The sequence below is a fragment of the Neophocaena asiaeorientalis genome, unplaced genomic scaffold (assembly GCF_003031525.2).
Source record: "Neophocaena asiaeorientalis asiaeorientalis breed wild unplaced genomic scaffold, Neophocaena_asiaeorientalis_V1.1 scaffold268, whole genome shotgun sequence".
NCBI lineage: Eukaryota > Metazoa > Chordata > Mammalia > Artiodactyla > Phocoenidae > Neophocaena > Neophocaena asiaeorientalis.
Genome location: NW_020173979.1, coordinates 5,133,419 through 5,154,069, shown reverse-complemented (window position 1 = coordinate 5,154,069; position 20,651 = coordinate 5,133,419). Strand labels below are relative to the sequence as shown.

At 45.5% G+C, this 20,651-nt stretch overlaps 2 protein-coding genes across 2 annotated transcripts in view; one reads left to right on the top strand and one right to left on the bottom strand.

Moving 5' to 3' along the window:
• DOCK2 (dedicator of cytokinesis 2) overlaps positions 1 to 20,651 on the top strand; it is a 408,357-nt gene that overhangs the window by 194,866 nt on the left and 192,840 nt on the right. The gene's annotated exons all lie outside the window — the stretch shown is intronic.
• On the bottom strand, positions 585 to 20,273 carry INSYN2B (inhibitory synaptic factor family member 2B). Its single transcript, XM_024753339.1, has 3 exons — positions 18,066 to 20,273; positions 16,878 to 16,952; positions 585 to 1,694 (listed from the first exon to the last, which is right to left on the bottom strand). The coding sequence occupies exons 1-3, from the start codon at positions 19,409 to 19,411 to the stop codon at positions 1,508 to 1,510; spliced, it is 1,608 nt and encodes a 535-aa protein (XP_024609107.1). The 5' UTR covers positions 19,412 to 20,273; the 3' UTR covers positions 585 to 1,507.

Sequence of the window (20,651 nt, the reverse complement as noted above, 5' to 3'; positions counted from 1 at the left end):
TTAATAGTGCCAGCCAAGACTCCTTGCCAAATTTCCCTCTTGCTGTCACTGAAATAGCTTTGTGCACTGCAGCTCAGGGACAGGGGAAGGTGAAAGTGGCAGGGTGGTTTCCTCAGTTAGCCTCAGTTTGCAGCGGGGAACGTACGTCCCACGTCTACACAGGATGCTGCACTCTGCAAAGACTCTAACTCAGACGCCCAGTCTTCAGCAAAGGGGATTACGAAGTGCCTTCCTCACTGAATGCTCGTTGAGTTTAGGATCCCTTTTCTAAGCAGCCCCAATCCAACCACAGGCTGGTAGAGAGTCTAACAAGAAGGAATATGAGCCTTGCCAACCTACCCCTCGCGCCCAAGAGTATGTAGCAGTTACTGAATTATATTACTTTAACTGTTTGTTCAGCCATGCAAGTTTGACTGGACCCACGTATATGGAGGTCTTGTCAAAAGAATGAGCCAGACTTTAAAAGAATTCAGACTTTGGGAAGGAAAGACCTTTAATACTAAAATGGAAAAAAATATATCCTCATCCCCAGTTCTGCTGCTTCTTCAATCAGGTGACCATTGCCTGGTCACCAGGAAGGGAGATTGTGTAGATTAATATACTTTGAACTTGTCTACAGGGCTGCTGTAGGGATGAATGGGCGAGAACCAGTGTTGTGTTTTGTCTTAGTCTTATTTATGTTTCTGGTAAGATGAAACGGACAGATAGGCTGCTGGATCTCATGATCTTAAATGTTGCAGAGAAATTAACTGTGGAATCTTAAAGTTCAAACCCAAACCAGACCCCATCCATTTGCCAGGCAGTCTCAGGCCTCAGACTGAGAAGCAGGATGATTTAAGGTGGGCCCTGGAGTAGCTACAACTGTAGAATAGTCATACCTGCAAGTCCCGTATACCCTGTGGTGAGCTTACTCTGCCACAGACTCTTAAGGTCCACACAGCATGAAATGACAAATCCTTGCTTTGGGATCAAGGGACTAATTAAAAATGAAGAGGACCCAACCACAAGGTGATCTTGCATTCTTGTGTCCTGCCCACTTCTGTTGTGCTCGTGTATGCCAATATCTTAGAAAACTGCCAGTTTGGGTATCTGTTTTTCTCTGGGTATCTGCTTGTAATCCTCCTCTATCTTACTGCTCTGCACAACATTTTTGTTTCTTTCCTTTGGGACGATGAACCCAGGACGGGCAGAAAGTGCTTAGCGTTACAGAGGTGTAGGAAAGTGCGATGGGGGATTTGCCCATGGTGGGAATCTAGACTCACAAACCAGGATGTGTGACAGGAAGCTAGGCAAGTGGGCACTCGGGTCCGTGAGGTCCTCAGCAAGCAGTGGCACGCACTCAGGTGAGGTGTGGTCATGTGTCCAGTGGCAGCTAATCCAGCCCCAAGTTGTTCTGGTTTCACAGGTCGAGTGGCTCATAGCCTGGGGCCTTCGCTAAGAAGTAGAGAAGGCCTGAGGGCAGTGGTTCCCCACCTCGGGAAGGGCAGAGGTAAAGGTCCCCATGAGCTCAGATCCACCAGAAGCATTTCTTCTTCACCTTCTTGGTTTTCCGCCTTAAGTCCTGTTTCTCAGGGACTGAGGGCTCTGCCAGGGACTTTGGTGGGGGAGATGCCTCCTCAACTGGCTCTGCTTCCTCCAGACTCTGTAGAACTTCATGGAACCTGCCTTCCTGCTGCCGGAAGTCATATTCTACACTGAAAAACACAAAGAGGAAGGAAGGAAAGTAAATTCAAATCAGCACATACTGATATAGCATCACCAAGTGTCCAACTGACATGGAAAAACATGTGCTTTGAGGTCAGGTCCCAGATGCTTAGGTAGCTGCTTGGCTGTGTGACCTTGAGGAACCTGTGCCACCTCTCTGAAGCTCCAGTTTCTCATTGACTGAATTGGCATCTGTAATGCTTTCCTCTTGGGCATGTTACTAAGTTTAAATGAAGCACGTAACATGGCAGCCTAATAGTAGATGTCCGGTAAAAACGGCTCCAGTCTCTCTCTCACATTTATTTAATGCTCCTAATTGGTCATTCTTTTTACATACATTTTATGCATGAAAACTGCCTCATTATAAAGTATTTAAGTAACACAGAGGATTATATGCTAAAACTAACAACTCAGTTTCCTTATCCGTAAAATGGACATAAAAATGGCACCTATCTCAAAGGCTTTCTTTGGAATTAAGATGTATATTAATTGAGAGAATATAAATGAAGTACTTAGAGTGGTTCCTGGCAAATAGTAAGCCATCTCAGAATGCCCAGTGACAAGGTACCATTTGGGGGCTTTATTAGTCACATGTGGCAATCGTGATCTGCCTTTTTGGTGGCACTTACTCCGATCCTGGGTCTCTGGGAGGTGACATGGGCATAGCAGACCAGGAAAGTGTCCCTTTAATGACAGCTCCTTTTTAGCCCTTGCTGGGTAGAAGGCTTTGGCCAGTCATGCCACATCACAAACCAACATGGGGTCTTTCCTCTTCCGTATGAAACATTTCATTTTCCTCCTCGCTAAACAAGGAGGAACACCATTTTTGTGACTCTGCATTTCCCCCACTTTCCATACTCCCAAGCTAGCTCCTCATCTTTGGGCCTTCTGAGAGTTCTAGTATGAAACCAGGTAACAAACACAGCTATAAGCTTAAGAGCCTCCTTCCAGTCATCCTGGCACTGGCAACTCCTCTGTAAGTAAATCTCCTATGGAGGAACGTGGACAATTAAGGGTGGAGGGAGCACATACACAGTCTGTAGGGACGTCCGCAGGATTCAGTCTTCCTGGCCCGGCTCTCCAGGTTCTGAGAAGGCTGAGCCAGACTTACCAGACGGGCTGACCATTCCTGATGCCCACTGGCCTGATTCCCAAGCCCTCAAAGGTCAAGCCGAGCCTGAGCACCCACTGCACGCAGGCCAGAGTTTCTGCTCTCCCCAGCCTCTGACTCTCTCAACCCCTGAGAACCCTGGTCCCCAACAGTGTCATGTTTACCTCACAGACCTGTGTACAGATGATACAATGGAGTCTGTACATTAATGACTCCAAAACACACAAATAAAATAACAAAAAAAGGAATGGAGATTAGGAAATGCCCATTAAAGGAGAGTATTTAAGTATGTCTGTATTGAAGAATCCTATGAAATAGCATAGGTGTAAAGCTCTCCAAGACACATCGTTGAGAAGCAAAGCAAAGAGCAAGACATAATGTATTAGTAGTAATAGCATTAATGATGATAATAGTAGCAGTAATAGGGGCTGAATAACCATGCTTAAGGAGCATCAGGGATGGGTGTCTGATTATTTTGTTTCTGTATTTTTGATATGCTTCCACCAGATTTTCTTCTCTTCAGCTTATATCCTTTTACTTTCTGTGCCCCCTGGTCTCCTCCACAGGGATATACTCCTGGCTGGGTGACTTATAATAATGGGTATAGTAATGCAGGCTATGTTTTTCTAGGCAAAGCTCCATGATCGATTAGCTGTGAGATCTTGGCAAAGTCATTTCTCGTATTCGAGCCACAGTGTCCTTACCTGCAGAATAAGCATGGTACCTACTCATAGGATCTCAGTGAAGTATAAACAACAGAATGATGTACAACACTCAGTTCAGAGTCGGGCGCCAGCAAACACTGCATGATATTCAGCTAATCATTCAACAAACCAAATTTACTGAGTATGTCCCATGTTCCAGGCCCTAGGTTAGGTGCTGGGGGCAGAGTAGTAAACAGACAGACAGACAGACACGGAGGTCTGACACTGAGGACTCACCCAGAGAACTATTTTTTCTAATTGGTGTTAGGACATTGTTGTGAGTCTTGACAAACTCAGGTGGTTTGTTTTTGTTGTTTGTTTGAATTAAGAAGTCAGAGAAATATCACATATAAGGAGAAGGAGTCTGTTTTGTGTGTCAAGGAGTCTAATTTGGTAGAGGTATATGGATGAAGAGCTGGAAAGTAGGGGTAGTTGAGATACATACAAGGCAGATTTTTAAAGCAATTGTTAGTTTAATCATCTGTCTCACACGCTGGTAAGAAAGATCGCCCAAAGCAGTATCCACATCTGTCTATCTCACTGTGATGTCCCTGTAACTGAGCACAGTATCAGGCCTAGAGTAGGATGGATGATTGGATACGTGGGTGGATGGATGGATGGATGGATGGATGGATGGATGGATGGATGGATGGATAGTTGGTTGGATGGCTGGATGAATGGTTAGATGGTTGTATGGATGAATGGATGGTTGGATGAATGAATGGATGTTTAGACTGTTGACCAGCTGGATGGATGGATGGATGGATGAAATTTCTGATACCAGAAAGCTGAGGAAATTCCTAGAATGAGTAAGGGGTGCCTGCTTTCTTTGGCTCCAGCTGATGCCCTAGGATGAAGGTTATTTTTCTGCCTGGTGAAAAGAGGGCAGGGATATTTCAGGAGCTAGGAGAACTATGAATGTAGATGTTCTCTATCTGTGAAATAGTGTAAGAGAGGGTAAGAATCAGAGTTTGCAACTCACTGCTTTAAATTCCTTCCTTAAAGCAAAGAGAGTTTGCTGGAGACAACTCTTCCCCAGCCTCTGAATCCATCTCCTTAAATTTCAGTTGGGGAGAGTGAGTTGCAGGTAGTGGTGGCAGAAACCCACCCCAGGCTCAGAGACAAATAGGGGTGCAGTGCTGGGCAGTACATCCTGGAAGTCAGAGCCTCAGTGGATACTTCTGTTCACTGATCTGGCAGATCCTAAGCTTTGGCTAGAAGATCTCTAGTAGCTCTTGATATTGGCTAGCATTTACTAAGGACACAGAGCCACTAGTTACCAGCACCAAGAGGCCAGACAGGAGACACGGGTTTGAGCCCTGGTCTGGGATGATCCCATATGCCACGGAGCAGCTAAGCCCGTGTGCCACAACTACTGAGCCTGGGCTCTAGAGCCCGCGAGCCACAACTACTGAGCCCATGTGCTGCAACTACGGAAGCCCGAGCGCCTAGAGCCCATGCTCTGCAATAAGAGAAGCCACTGCAATGAGAAGCCCACACACCGCAACGAAGAGTAGCTCCCACTCGCTGCAACTAGAGAAAGCCTGCACACAGCAACGAAGACCCAATGCAGCCAAAAATTAAATTAATTAATTAATTAATTAATTTTAAAAAAAAGAAGGTAAAGTCTGTCTTAGTTCACAATTTAAAGCACATTGTAGACAATACAGAAATGGCTCTCGAATGGAGTACTCCTGGGTTTGAACCAAGGCTGTACCACTTACTGGCTGGGTGACCTTGGGTAAGTTGCTTCTCTTTCTGAGACACAACTGAAAATGGGGGTTATAAAGCTACTTCAGTGGGTAGTTGTGCAGATGGGACACAATAATGGGAAATGTCCTTATGTAGGATGTGGTCTCTACCCACTCCACTAAGTCTCTTGTCTTCCTATCTTAGGGACTGAATGCCTCACCTCCTCACTCATACCTTCAACTCTTCAGTAATTGTATACCTTGCCAGAAACATCACTTTTCACCTCTCCCCTCCATGTACATTCAGGGAAGAATATGCTCTTTATATTTCTATGGAAACACCACAGGCTTCCATTATAATCACTGGGACTTAGGGAACTCCCCATCCTCTTCTTGCAACTGCCCCCATTGATCTTGACAATTCAAAGAGGATTGAAGGTGACTTTCTTTTCAAGGCCAGGCAAATAACAGAGTACAGAGAAGCATCTGTGCTTTGGAAAGAAATTGATTAATGTTTTTTTAGGCAATTTATTAACATAAAGGAAAATTGTCACTTTTCTTCTTATCCATCCATTTGACAAACTACTGTTTAGTTTGGAAGGGAGGAGAAGGCATATATTTTGTTTTGGTAGCAGCTGCCTTATAAATGGGCAGGGGGCAGTGCCCTCTCTCACCTGTCTTTCATTTTGAGGCTGGGTCGAGAAGAGGAGATGCCCCTCAACTTCTTAGTTAGCCAACGCACAGCACTTTCTTGAAAGAGGGAATAAAATGCCTGCTTGAGAGAATTCAAGCAAAATCTTAGCAGGGGGTTGTTTGCAGATTCTGGGGAATAAATTCCTGCCTTGGGTTTGGTATCAAGGTAGAACACCAGTAACTTTTCCAACCTTCCCTTCTCTCTTTCCTCTTAATCTACCTATCCTCCCACCCTTACCATCTTCTCAATTCATATCCACATGGATGAAGAGGAGTGCTGAATGCTTAGTTTGTACAGAGCTGTGGCTCACGGTGGGGTGGGAGTGGCAAATGGTGGTCAAGAAATCGTTATAATACAGGGTTCAGGCCCGGAGCCATTGAGGTAGTTTGGAGCATTCAAGGTCTGCAAGGTTGGCCCTCTGAGGACGCATGGAATACCTGACACCTGGTTCAGGAGTGCCCAGTTCACTGTCTGGGGATCCTTAGAGCCTTTCCCAGCCAAGATGTCTGTGCATGGTGCCACTTTGCATTTAGAAAGTGAGCTGTGTGTAGACCAAGAATGGAAGAGAGCTTTCAGGTTTCCCTCTTGGGCACTTCACTAATCTAGCTGACAGATCAATGCTCCAGCCATCATGCTAGGTGAAAAACAGAAGGATGTTTTTCTAGGTAATTGGAAGTAGCGAGAAGCCTAAGTCATGGCTTGTCTGGAAGAAGAAATAGTGAGAAGCAAAAAGTAGATAAATGCGTAAATACATAAGCAAACAACAGAGACAGATTCTGGATGTAGCATCTTGGCTGGGCAAACTGAAGTTGGGTGAGACACACAGAGAGAAAAGTTTATATAGAAACAAACAATAGAAACCTCTTACTTTTATATAGCACTTTCAGATTGCAGACACTCCAGATCTGCATTTTCATTTTATCTTCACAATAGCTCAGGAATCTAGGAAGGTTGTTATCTCCGTTCAGCTGACAAGTGAGTTGCTGAAGGGAGTCACACCATAAGTTATGATCAGAATCTCAGCTTGCTTTCCTGACCTCTAGTCCTCTGTTTTTTTCCTAAAAAGGGATCAGATGTTTTAGCCCAGGGCTTGGCTGGTACCAGGGTCTTACTCTAAGAAGAAAGAGATATAACATGAGAGTATCTGGGTCATGTTAGGTGAGGGCATATGGTAATTTAAATGATGAAGAAGAAGGAAGAGGAGGAGAATGACTCTCATTTATGTACTGAAATCTATATTCCGGACACTATACTACAAGTTTAGTAATTCTCACGTCTCATGTGATTCTCAGAGCCCCATGAGGGAGATATTATCTTCATTTCACAGGTGAGGAAACTGAGGCAAGGCATGGGGAGGTTAAATATTCTGCCAAGGGCACACACTAATAAGTGACAGAGTCAAGGTTTGAGCCTAGATTGTCTGGCTCCGAAGCTTGTACACGAAGATACACAGCATCGAAAGAACAGCAGTCTTCAATCTGTGTGAGATCCTGGTCACCAGATGAGCGTGGGGAGGGGAGGGGAGGGGCTGGTGACCAAGGCCTAGTGCACCTAAATGAACTTGCAGCCCGCTGTGGAACCAGACCCAACTTGGGCTGGGCTGCATGCACGACCCTGCGTGACCCAGCTGACCAGCCCACCCTGCCATAGTGTTTTCAGATTGCAGGGACATTCTGACGGGGAGGCCGCGTACCAGAGAAGACAGACACCCCACAGGAGGCAGCTTACTCAAGGTAGTATCTGGGCGGTGCAATTTTGGGTCTGGTGTAGGTTGCTGAGGTCCTCAGGGGCCCTTTGCTCTTCCTTCTCAGCAGGCGGGTCTTGTTCTTTTAAACCGTACCGTTCTTTTAAACCATAAACGGTACACCCCAAGCAGGTTGACTGAGAAACTAATGATCCATGGCATCTCCCTGAAGACAAAACCGCCTCCAAGTCCCTCTCCACCTCTTCATCTCTGTTAGAATGTTTCTGTGCCCCTCTTGCCACGGAACTCAGGTGCAACACAGATTTATTGAGCTCCAGCAACTTTTGTTTTAGAATTAGCTGTAAGAATCGATGGAATCAGCACGGGTAGTTTGGTTCCTGTCTACGTGAATAAATCACACCCCTTTGGAAAGTGTCTCTGGGGAAGAATCACAGTCTGGGAAAGTAGGAACCTTAGTGTTTTTCCCCAGTCTGGAAGGGATATTGTTCCTAAAACTTTCTCCTAATGACCAGTTTGCTCACTATTTATAGGGTACAATTTTAAGCTTCACAACTCACAGCCGTTTCCAGCTGGCAAGTACACCCCTTCTTGGGCAACTGTCTGCTGACGAGTCCTCAGAGAATTGCACGTTCTCTTCTAGGCACATAAGTAAGCAGAGCCACGCTGCAGAAACCTCACTGCTGATTGCCATCTGTGAGGCAGGTCTGCGCTCTGGGTTCTGTGGCTCTGTGTTGAGAATGTCTTCACATTAAGTCCTTAGAAAGAGAAGGTCGTCTCAGAGAACTTTAACACAAATATTCACTGATTGTGCAAGGTCAGAAAGTAAGAGGGAAAGGCACAAGAAGGTCTCCTGAAAGCAGGACTGGTTTAAGCCCTAGCTCTGTTGGATCTTGGACAAGTCACATAGCTTCTCTTAGTCTCAGTTTCCTCATCTGTAAAATGGGAATAATAACCATACCCATATTTTAGGGTTTTGGGGAGTCTGAAAAGAGATGATGCGTGTACAGTGTTTAGCAGAATTCCTGGCGCAGTGCCTGGTTCAACCAATGGTAATGATTGTTGCATTAACTTGACAGAGAAATAAAGACTGGGTCATTTTGTGGTCAGCTGTGGCCTCATGCCAGCAGCCATCCATTTGTTATTCCTGCGAAATTCTCAACTTTCTTGATTTTATATTTATGGCATGTTTCAGCCTCTTTAGCTATTAATGCATTAAAATAGGTTTCATTTTTATTGCAGATAAATCGCTGATGCTGTAAATGCTACTTCTTTCCACTTACACTCCAGGGAAAAGAAGAAAGGGATAAGCATACTGAGAGAAACAGGGACTAATGGCAAATATTTTGGGGATCAAACTGTCGAGGCTCAGAGAGGTTTCCACGTGTACCCCAAACTTTATGTCTGCTTCCAAAAGAGAGCTTGAGCTATGTTTGGTGGTAGTTGTTTGGGGGATGCTGGGTAGTATTGCCATTAACATTCACGTTCCTGCATTTGAAATGAATGCTGCTCAGTCCATACTACAATGGGATGAGAGCTGCGAAGGCATATGTGATTACTAGAAAGAACAGACATGCTGTGTGCTTTATAATTACTCCTCACTGTGGAAATCATTGCTGGCCAGAGAGAGGACCGTGGCTGGAAGACGAGGCTCTGACAGTTCACTTGGCTCCGCGCTGGGAGGGCATCTTAAGCAAACGAAAGGAACATACTAAATAATTTACGTGGAAAGTTGGTTGCTGAATTCACAAGCCTGGGTGCATATTGCATTTCGAGTAAAATGCCTTTTTCTCTGGTTAAGTAATAGCTTTAAGTGGCAGGCAAGACTAAGACCCAGTGGCCAAGTGACTTAACCATAGAAGGAAACTCTAGAAGGCTCTCAGCGCCTCTGACTGCATGACCCCAGGTAACTCACGTTGCTCTCCTCGGTTAGACGAAGGCCTGGCTTTTCTCCAACAGGGCACACAGCTGTACAGCTTTGGCCTGTGTTCCAGAGAGGCTCCTTATGGGAAGTTCCAAATATTAAAACAATGAGGGGGCGACCCCAAGAACAGGGATGCTGGTCGCCGGGTACAAAGGACGGCACTTGCAGCAAATCTCCTTTTGCATATCCTTAACTTCTTCTCTGTCTTGCTCAGAGGAGTTGTAACAGTGGAGGAATCAATAATGATAAAAAAGCAGTCTGTGGTCTGTGGAGTTTGAGGAAATGAGAGGAAAGTGGTGGAGGATTCTGGTGTTCAGCTTCACGCATATTCCCTGGTTCTGGAGCCTGTGGTGACCACACCCTCTCCTGGAGCAGGGTGGGCGGTCCTGGGCAGCACTTTGCATGGCCGCCCTGTCAGGGGTTTGTAACTGCTCCTCCAGGACGCACCAGAGGGCAGTTCCTAGCATTTGGGCCCTTGGCCTGGGAGCAGAATTGGGCTGTAACTGGTCTGAACCTTAATTGGAGGAGGAAGCACAGCAGGGATTGCCATTCCGTTCCTGATCTCAGATGAGGACCAAGGAGCTGGGAAATGTGGGAGGGAGGAGAGGCTACAAATGAATCCCCTAAGTAGTGCATAATGAAAGCCTGGGCGCCCGCGTGGACCGGCGGAAGCTCATTTTGTCTTCTCATTGGAAATAGGAGGCATCAAAAATACCCTTAGTCTATGAGGAAGCCCCCCCACCGCCACCACCAATCCTTTTCCCTTCCCTTTCTCTTGCCTCCACTCTCACCTGCACCCCCTAGTTAGGTCTATACCTGACCACCTAACCCTGTAATTGAAGCCAAGCAGAAAGGTAAATCATCTGTCCAATGATGCGTTTAAAACAAAAGCTACTTTCTGGGTTACTTTATTAGCAAGAGCTTTCTATGTCACAAAAGTTTCTAATAAATCAACCAGAAACCTCCTCCTTTCAAGACCCTAATTTTGCCTAGTTGAATGTTTCTCAAGCTTCACTGGGATCAGGCTTTCCCAGGAAACTGGCTGTGCCTGTAGATTCCCATCCTCCACCCCACCCCTCTGATCCAGCAGGTTTGGGGAGTGAAGGCCAGCAACCAGTATTCACAGCCAGGAGACTCTGATGCAGATGGCCCAGGATCACATGTTGAGAACACTATTTAGGTCCTGCAACTTAAACACAAACCCTCACGATGCCCTTGGATTATGAGAACTCAGCCATACAACATTCTGCTGAGCCCTGATACCCCTCAAGCAGGTCTGTCCCCTGAAGGCAGCATGCTGTAGAAGCTGGCCATCAGGAAGGGAGGACTAAGTTCCAGTCTCGACATTGCCACTTATTAGTTTCAGAATAATAGTGCAAGCGCCTCTCTCTCTCTCAGGCTCAATTGTCTAATCTGAATAGTGCGCAAGTCCCTGAACCTCAGTTATCTCAGTTATCTGTAAAATGGGAGTATTTTTATCTATCTCACATGGTTGTGGGGATTAGATACGAAAATAAAAGGCATTTATAATGACCAGTAATAACAGACACTCAATAAGTGGTAGCTCTCTTCTTATTTCTTTTCCCTAATCTTCATCCCAACAGATGTCTGTCTTCCCCTAGCTGTCATAGTTGCAAAGATCATCAAAGTCAAGTTAACAGACCTCCAATTAGATGTGAGTAGTTTACGAATTATAAGGGTTTAATCCAGGCGTCTTAGTTTCCTATTACTACTGAAACAAATTACCACAAATCTAGTGGTTTAAAACAAGACAGATTTTACTCTTAGAGTCCAGAGATCAGAAGTCCTGCAGAGCTGTAAATCAGGGTGTCAGCAGAACTGTGTTCCTTCTGGAGGTTCGAGGAGAGAGTGTGTCCCTTGCCTTTTCCAGCTTTTAGAGGCTGCCTACCTTCTTTAGCTTGTGACCACATCACTTCTACCTCTGCTTCTGTTGTCACATCCTCTTGACTCTGCCTCTCCCGCCTTCATCTTTCTCTTGTAAGGATCCTTATGATTATGTTAGGCTCACCTGGACAGTCCAGGCTACTTACCTTGTCCTGAGATCCTTAACTTAATCACACCTGCAGTGTCCCTTTTACCAAGTAAAAGGTAACATATTCACAGGGTCCAGGAATTAGAATGTGGGCATCTTTTGTGGACATTATTCTGCCTACTACACTGGGTTTTGATGCTTTACCAAGAGAACCTGCCGATCTAATGCCTTAATTCCCTCTTCCATAGAGGTCATTGGTGCAGTTCAGACACCGTAGAAGGGAGATATTTTAGCCTGGAGGGAGTTTTCAGCAAACCGCCTTTCCTACCACAGCCAGTACAGAAGTACTGGGCAATAATGTTGGATGGCCATGATGAACGAGGATCTCAATGTCCTGTGAAATTGCAACAAGCATTCTGAGTCATCGAAGGAAGATTTGATTAGGTTTCATCTTGTAGTGTTCCAGGTGTTTGAAAACTGACAGTACTACATATAGTCGTTTGATTTAGTTCCAAAAGATCTTCTGAGGACCTGCTGCACAGAAGCCTTCCTTCCCTAATAAGAACATTTGATTAATTAAGGCCTTCTGTTTCCCCACCCAAGGGTAGGGGCACACACAAATAGTCACACTGACTTGACTTTGGGGAATCTGAATAGCTGTCTCAAGCCCACCACTGTTTTTCATCCCTCCCCTAGTCAGTATAGCCATTCTCTTCCTTGACAAGATTCTATTGAGCACCAGCTATGTGTTAGACACTGGCCCATGACTTTGAGATACTAGCCATCTGCTGAAGGAAAGAAACTCATAAACACTGTGTTACAATGCAATAGGATAAATGGTATAGTTGAGGAATGTGTGTGCCAAGGGGGTCCTTCTTGGGAAGGAGTGTAAGGCTATTCAGAGGAACTGACTTTTAAGCTGCAAGACTAGGAGATTTCCAGACAAAGCAGGGCAGAAAAGGCATTTCAGGAAATAAGGAAACATGCATGAGAAAACGCACAGTATATGAAGCCAGCTGAGTAGTTCCCTGTGGCTGGGGAGAAATAGGAGACCCAGCAGGTAAGAAGGTTAGCATCGTGTTCAAAGGGCTTTGAAAAATTAGCTAAAGGAAACAACAGGAACTGGAACAAAATTGTTTAGCAAGGGAGTGGCATGATCAGATTCTTCTTTTCAGGTAATTTAGCAATCTGTGTGGAGGATTACTTGGGACAGGGCAAAAGGTACCTATGGCAAAAAGGCCAGCTAGCGTTTAAGTGACCAATGATGAGAGCCTTTATGGACCAGAGAGAGAGGGTAGAATCAGTAGCCAATTTGATGTGTGTTGTAAAGGAGAGGAGCGAGGCACTATGGGGACTATAGTTTCTTTATGGAACTGTGGTTAACAATGTTGAGCAAAATAAGAAACACAGGAAAAGAATTTTGTGGAGGAAAATAAGAAGTGTGTTTTCGTATGTGGAGAATTTGAGGTACCTTTGAGATATCAAGATAGAAATGGAAAGATCTGTAGGTAGTGTGTATATATATATATATATATAGAGAGAGAGAGAGAGAGAGAGAGAGAGAGAGGAGAGAGAGAGAGAGAGGGAGAGAGAGAACTCATAAAAAAGATAGGGGAAGCTGATGTCACAGAAATTAAAATTAAAATCCATGAGTGCAGTTGAAGTCATGAACAGAGGCTAAGGATGAGAAGAGGAGACAGCCTGTCCAGAGAGACCCCTGAGCAAACAAGTGCTCTTCTGTTGTTCTCTCCTCTCTAGCACCTTTCAAATTTTACATGGCCAGCCTCTCCCTTCACCCATTGAAAATGGTAAGTTTGCTGTTTGCTCTTTATTTCCATTTTCTAAGAAACACACTTGGATGATAGAAGAAATTTTTTTTTTCTGAGAAAGACTTCCCATTCTTTTCCCTTAAAACATTTGAGGCATTTTACAACTTAAACCAGGCAGATTTTTTTTCCTGGGAGCTACATCCATAAAATAAATGCATGATTGGTATAGTCAGAGACCTCCAGAGAGGTTCTGTGGTTATTTTTAGAGTGAACGTGAAGATGAAGTGCAGGCAGATGTGGCTGGAGGAGCAGAGAACGGGGTGAGGGAAGGAGGAGAGATACGGCTTGGAGAGACTTCATGTCCTTGAGAAGAGGAGAGGGAGCTGGTTCCTTAAGGCACAGTTTCCAAAACTGCAGTCATTCATTCACCACCTTCATGGTTTTTGTGAAACTCCCCATACCACATGCACAATAATTTTTTTTCTCTCTAGACCAATTCACTTTTTAGACTTAAAAACATTTGTACAAAACAGGCAATATACCTTTTGAAAATGGAGACGTGCCTAACAGTGAGTAGGTAGGGGGACTAGTTTTAAAAGTTAAAATCTTCCATAAAGATTTAGAAATGATTACATTCTGGCTGCGTACTCTTGCTTGCCCATGGCTATGAACATGAAACATGCTCACTCTTGGCAAAGAAGTGTGATAAGTAAGCATTAGAAAGGTTTTGAAGACATTCTAGCACCAAACTCAGATTTTTCCCTCTGGGTAAATCAGAAGAATTGAAATGAACTTGAAAAGAGAACAACCTTCTCACTAGGTAATTCAATGCTAATGAATCTTGGGTACCGCAGGAGGCATGCAGAAACCCTCTGAGTAGCTTGTCCTAGGATTAATGCTAAGGAGACGTGAGGAGAGTGTTTGGGGTCTAAACAGCCTGGAACCAGCTTGAGTCATAGAGCCAATCCCCACACCCTTCCCCTGGAGCCCACAGCAGTCAAAACTCCAAGGAGTTCATTCTTCCTGGTGTACTCCTGAGAATACCTGGAATCTTTGGGCATCAGTTTTGGTGCTGTTCTCCTTGGTGAGGTAGGATCTATCACAGTGATCCATGGTAAGAAGAATGCCAGTGAGGCTTTGAGGAGCGGGTGGACAGAAGGCTCCTCTTGGAGCAGAGAGAATGAGTCGGATAGAACCAGTGACCCCATGTGTCTTGATGGAAGCAAGTAGCATAGCCATAGGCTTCGGCTGATGGGGCCACTTAGAAAACCTTATGGATTGCTAACTTAGCAGCAACATCTCCGGAGAAGAAGACCCGGCAGGCAATCCATCACGCATCCATGTGCTTTATGTTCAGTGACATGCACTCGGTCCATCCATCATCAGGGAGAAACTGCAGCTTAACAAGGCCTGAGGATGAGTATTTCACATCATTTATTTATTAGTTTGCAAGATCTGACTTTCCAGGATACCACACAGGGTTTGAAGTCATTTGAAATGTTAAAAAAAAAAAAAAAATGACAACTCTCATCTTCCCACTGTTACTGTGATGGAGATGTTGTGCTTATCTCTTTGCTTTCATCAAACTAATTGCCTGTTCCTTCACAATGGCTTGGATACAACGATATAGATACTGTCTGGGAGAAAAGTCTGGCTTTGAATGGTAATGAGGTATAGATGCATGCAGTGGCTGCTTTTCTTGGAAAACTGGAAAGGGATGTGTGGATAAAGGTTTGCCAGCCCATCCAGGGGTAAATTTAGAATGTTTGCTTGAGATATTTGAAGTAAGTACTAGAAAAATGCAAACATTCTCAGACTTGTTGGAAAGTTGTAGTTTAGCCAAATATTACTATTTTAAATTCAGCCTAGAACATCAGAATGTCAGAACTGAAAGGGACCATGGGGCTATCCAGTTAAAGGCCCTCATTCTTCAGATGAGGAAACTCAGAGGCCAGAAACGATTTGCCGAAGGCCAGGGCAAGAAACTCATAGTAGATTGGAAAATAAACATTTGTCCTTTTCACTTACATAAGCTAAAAAAAAAGTCATCTGAAGGTAACAGAAAATACATCATCTGGCTGCTGAAAAAGAGACTTTTCAAAATTTAAATGGAAGTTAGTTAAAAATAATTATTTTTGTTTATGAGGAAAAGTTTTTGTCCTCCCTAACAGTCTAGACATTTAATGATTTTTGTCCTCCTGGTGATTAGGAAATTTGCTTAAGATGGGGGATATAAAAAAAGAAGGAGCAAAAGGTGGGCAATTGATGAGACTCCCTAATTTTTCTTTCCAATGCACAAGCCTTTTCCAGAGCCCCCTTTTAAGAGGGGATACTTCATGCCAGGGTAAAGGGCATGTTTTTTTCTGAGAGGTCCTGAAGCTCCTGTTATTGTTATTGGTGAAAAAACGTTATGGTCCTAAGGGTAGGGGCCCCCTGACTACCAGGCCCCCATCCCTTGCCAGGATGAAACTTCAGGATTCTGCTGGAAGGAATGAGACATTTTAAAAAGAAGACACAGGCAACCCAGGTGGGCTTCAGTTTGCTCAGGCCCTAGCTGCCTTTCTCATCAGAGAGAGAAAATAATACAGAAAACCAAAGCATACACTTTTGTTAAACAAAGTTAGATTCCATCAACTGAAATGACTGCTTTAGACCACTTTTCCAGTGTGCCACCAAAAGTAGACTTCCAGCTAAAGGGGCGTTGATTTTTCCAGTAATAACAGGAATAAGCTCTTGGATTTGTACAGAAATTTACTGTTACAAAAGGCATTCAGATATATTTTCTCATTTGTTCCTAATGGCAACTCTCAAGAGGGATAATTGTTCCCACTCTACAGATGAGGAAACTGAGCTCCAGACAAGTAAGCAGGCGTAGACTTGGGGATTTTGACTCCAAGTTTAGTGCTCTTCCAACTGTATGCTGTTTCCCTTCTATTACTTACAAAAATGCACTCTATTGCAGCAACCTTACCCCCTGCTGGAAAGAAACAGTGTACTTAGAAACGAATGCACAGTGCTTTGCACAGTTCTTGACATATAGTAATTGTTGGCATGTGATAGCTACTGTGGAGGAAGAGGCTGTGTGGTACAACGATGAAGATCATAGGGCTTGGGATCAGAAGGATCTGGATTTGAGTCCCAAGACTCTGAATATTTGGTTGGAGAGCCCGCTCCCCGCCCCACCCCCCTGCCCTCTGAAAATGCTTTATGGGAGTGGAGCCAAATGGCTGAACTTCTCTGAGGACGTTAACGCCTACCTCACGAGGTATACTGTGAAACGAGACGCAAACGGGCGTGCAGAGCTTAGCAAGGCGCCTGTACTCGGTATTCAGTAAGGGGAGGGATGATGATCTCAAGAGGATTTGCTCATAGACCTTGCTGTGAGGAAACGAAGCAATGCCTGCCTTGGAGCCAGATGCTAACATTTCATAGTTAAACACCTTGCTTTTTAAGCCTCAGGTATTCCAAGGCCTCCTGTCTCTGCCCCTCTCTTGAATTTCTGTGCCTAAGAGAGCTTACAAGAATGTCCTGTGGACCCTGCAACTTCTGTGCTCTCAAGAGCAGGCCTCGGTTGTGGCCAGGTACCTGTATATGATGCACGCTGTGTTCTGGCAGGTACTGCAGTTGTTGAGATCTTGGCCAGTTCGATAAAAGTTGCGCCTGCAAGATAGAGCATTTACTAGATAAATCTGTGGGCAAAATCCCCCTGGGATACACGCATTCTACAGACTCATTCCCTGCAGCACAGCATTGCCCCTCTCATGAGTACCAAAGCCTGGCCATTACAGACACAGAAACAAGAAGCCCCTGTTAATAGAAGCTCACATTTCTAGAGCGCTTTATAAATGTTTAAGCACTTTGACATATGGGTTTTCTTCATGCTGACAATAACCCTATGAGATGAGCCAGTTATTCTTACCCCCACATGATAGATGGGGAAACTGAGGGACTTTGCGAATGAGTAGAGGAAGATGATTAAAACTCCAGATCCCTTAGTTCAGTGCATTTCTCTCTGTATCATCACAGTGCTTCTGTCTTACGAGGCAATGTTGATTCTGATCCAGATCAGCAAAGGCCAGTTAATTACTTCTTCCCTCTCCTACCCTTTCGTTGATTAGCTTTGGCCGTTCCTTCTTCTCAGTCTTTAGAGAGCACTGTTTCAAGGAAAGAACAACTCACACCTAAACAGATAACTGCCTTCCCCTCCCCAGACTGATGCTGAGTCATCCAGGAAAGCATTTGGTGACTTTTTTCTCTTTGCAAAATTGTGATCTCATTTCAGTTTCCATTTAGCTGGTCCATGATGGACTGGCCCAAGCCTTCAAAGTGGTCAGTGGTGGGAAAGGTCAACAGTAAGCTTAGTGGCCACCTCAAGTCCCTGTGACAAACCCATAAATAACTAAAATACTGTGCAAATGCAGTAACTTGCTTCAAGGATGGGGGTGGGGGAGGCACCTACATGCTGTCATTTTCCCCCATCGTTTATCAGCTGGACTCACATCTTAATAAGAATCCCTTTTGACTCTGCTGCTTCCTTGCCCCCTTTCTGCAGTCTGTTGACATCTGGAAACAAAAACACATCACCGTGGAAATCCACCAAAGCCTACAACCAGGCGAAACCCAGTCAGAACAAAGGGGGACCATTGCTTACAATTTGGGGAAACAACAGAATCTCAGACATCTTGGAGACATCTTACTAACGGAAACCAGTGCTCTCTCTCTGCCCCTATCCTGGCAAGTGACTTAACCCAATACAAAAAAAATCCACCTTACCCTTCTGTGAGAGCTCGAGCTTTCTCCAAGTCTTGAATTACATTCAGAAGGACTTTAATTTTCTCTTGGTTTGAGTGCAGAGATTCCTCCACGGATTGCAGCCTGCCCTGGAGGTCGCAGAACTCACCCTGTGCCAGGTGGATTGGATTAAGTGCACCCATCTCCGTGGTGCCCTGCTGTTTGGTCTCCCTCCTTGGAAGAGAGGATGGGAGGTGATCGCTTTCTGGACAGTTTTGAAACGCTGGGATGTGTGACTGGAAGGGGTTCTTTGCCATCTGCTCCTGACACACAGGGGCAGATTTTGACTCACTGTTAGTTTTGAGTGACTGCAGATCCTGGTGATTGTTACTCGATGAAGCACAGTCTGAAGCTCCCCCTGGCTGGGCTGGCTGGCTGTGGGAGCCTGGCGAAGGGGAGCTGTGAGTCTGTGGATGTGAGGGAACACACGTTTCCTTTGACTGAGATGACAGTGGGCCAAGGTCTTTGTCATCAGAGTTATCTTTGGGCAAAAGCATTTCAGGTTTAAGTTTCCCTGTGCCGGGCATGTGGTTGGCACCACTGGTGGCATTTAAGCAGGAGAGGGGTCTTTCTGAATCTGACGGTGGCACTCTTCTCCCATCACCTGGACACATGTCAACCAAAGTGGGTATGGAGTTGCTAATCTCAGCAGACCTGTCTGGGCTGAAAGTGGACTCTCTACCTGCCCAGGTAGGGCTGTGATAAATATCATCTGGAACCTGAATGGCAGCTGTTGCTTTCTCTGAGGCCCTCCATGTCCCTGCTTCCAAGCGTATGCTCACAGGCCCATTGCTTTGCACCTTGGGCATTCTAGGGAGAAATGGGTGGGACGCCTTGACCCTTTGAGGCCCATCTTCAAGATGCCGAGACAGCCTTAAGTAGGCAAGGTCAGAGGACACAATGTCCTGTTCAGAGAGATTGCCGTTCACCTGGATGGCACTTTGGGATGCTGTCTGCATTTCCACCAGGGACTTGCTAGCTGTGAGTCTCTTCCTTTTGAAAACTGGGAAGTGCTTCCTGAGACTGGGGGAGGTTTGGATGGCGATGTGCCGAAAGCCCCCTGCCTTCTGGGACCTGGGGAAGGAGAGTGAGTAGGTGGGGAGGTGATGGTGCCCGGAGGCCTGAGTCTTGCCCATTACAGCCGGGTCCTCAGAAGTTTGGACGTCAGCCTCAGCTCGGGCAGGTGGAGTCTTACTGGTGCCATCTTCCTTAAATCGTACCTGCTGAGATTTGCTCCTGCGGTGGTGAGGTTGCTTCACAAGCTCCACCGACTCTAGACTGTTATGCTTCAGAAGCACAGGCCTCACTTTCATACTTTGCTGGGCCATTGAGCCTCAGTTGAAAGGATTGGGACCATACACTTCTCCTGGGCACATTTCCTTAGGTCTTTGGAGCAGCATCTAATGACAGCATCTCAGACACAGAGATCTGCCAGCCGGGATGGAGTGGTCCTCTCCTCTGAGTATGGGCAGCTCTGTTGGCCATTCCCAGCCAGTAGGTTTGCTTGGGGGGCTCTCCGTAATGCTTCCCCTGCAGTTAAAATATTATTCCATTGCAGCGGTAATCGCCACTTAGGTAAACAAGGAGTTAGGCTAATTATTAAACCCGATCTACCACGAGAGCTGGTGGGCTGTTTATCAACGGAGGCTGGCAGGCAGTTCTGATCCTGGAAGAAGCTTGCTGTCTTGAACAAAAAGACAATGAAAGTACCATTTAGGGGATAGCGCCAGACTGCCAACATGTGAATTCCAAAAGAAGCCTGCTACGTCTGGAACATACGGCTTCCTTTCTGGGAGCGTCAATTTGCAGTGTAAAACTACAGGAAGCTTAAACATATCTTTCCATTTCATGTAAACAGGCAGAGAAATAAATGACCTGGGGCTTGGCTTCTTTGATGATACATGATGCTCCTGAGGCAACGTCCCCATTTACGTCAATCACGTATTCTTCCTTTGGGGCCATTGTTTTCTTTCATGCTGTTTCCCTTTTCTTCAGTGAGGGAAACGTATCTGCCTGAATAGCCTCACAAAACCCAGTGGCGTGTGATGGGGACAGGATTGAGGCATCCGAGGGCATTCAGAGGGCAGAGTCCCTGTCGTGGTGTCTTGGCTGAAGTTCACATGTGGGAAAAGTGAGCCACATCTGCAACTTCTGGGTATTTGAGCCAAAACCTTTGTTCGCTTGGCCTCAGGGTCAGGGTCTGGGACCTGGCAGTCTTTGCCACCAGGCAAGGAGAGTCTGAAAGGGAAGAGATAACAGATGCAACTGAGAACACAGTTCCTGGGGGCCTGGGTTTCTCTCCAATTTCCAACCTCCCAGCTGAGGGCTTTTGATAGTGGATGGTCTGGGGGTAAGTCAACTTACTACCTTTGTGTCTTTTCCCCTAGTGAGCCAGCCACCTTGTGGCTACAGGGCCTCGGAACAAAATGCCTGTCTGCCTGGATCGCTTCCTCCTTCCACTCCCAGGCATCCCCCAGCCAACTCCTATTCATCCATGAAGTCCCAGCTTAAATGGCACTTCCTCACGAAATTTTTCTAATGACTCCTCCCTCACATACACCTCTGATG

Excerpts from the sequence above, each read along its gene's own strand:
- INSYN2B (XM_024753339.1), bottom strand. The coding sequence starts at position 19,411 with ATGGCCCAGCAAAGTATGAAAGTGAGGCCTGTGCTTCTGAAGCATAAC. Across the intron at positions 16,953-18,065 it reads GCTCGAGCTCTCACAGAAGG|GCGCAACTTTTATCGAACTG; the intron begins GTAAGGTGGATT and ends TCTATCTTGCAG. Across the intron at positions 1,695-16,877 it reads ACAGCGTGCATCATATACAG|TGTAGAATATGACTTCCGGC; the intron begins GTACCTGGCCAC and ends TGTGTTTTTCAG.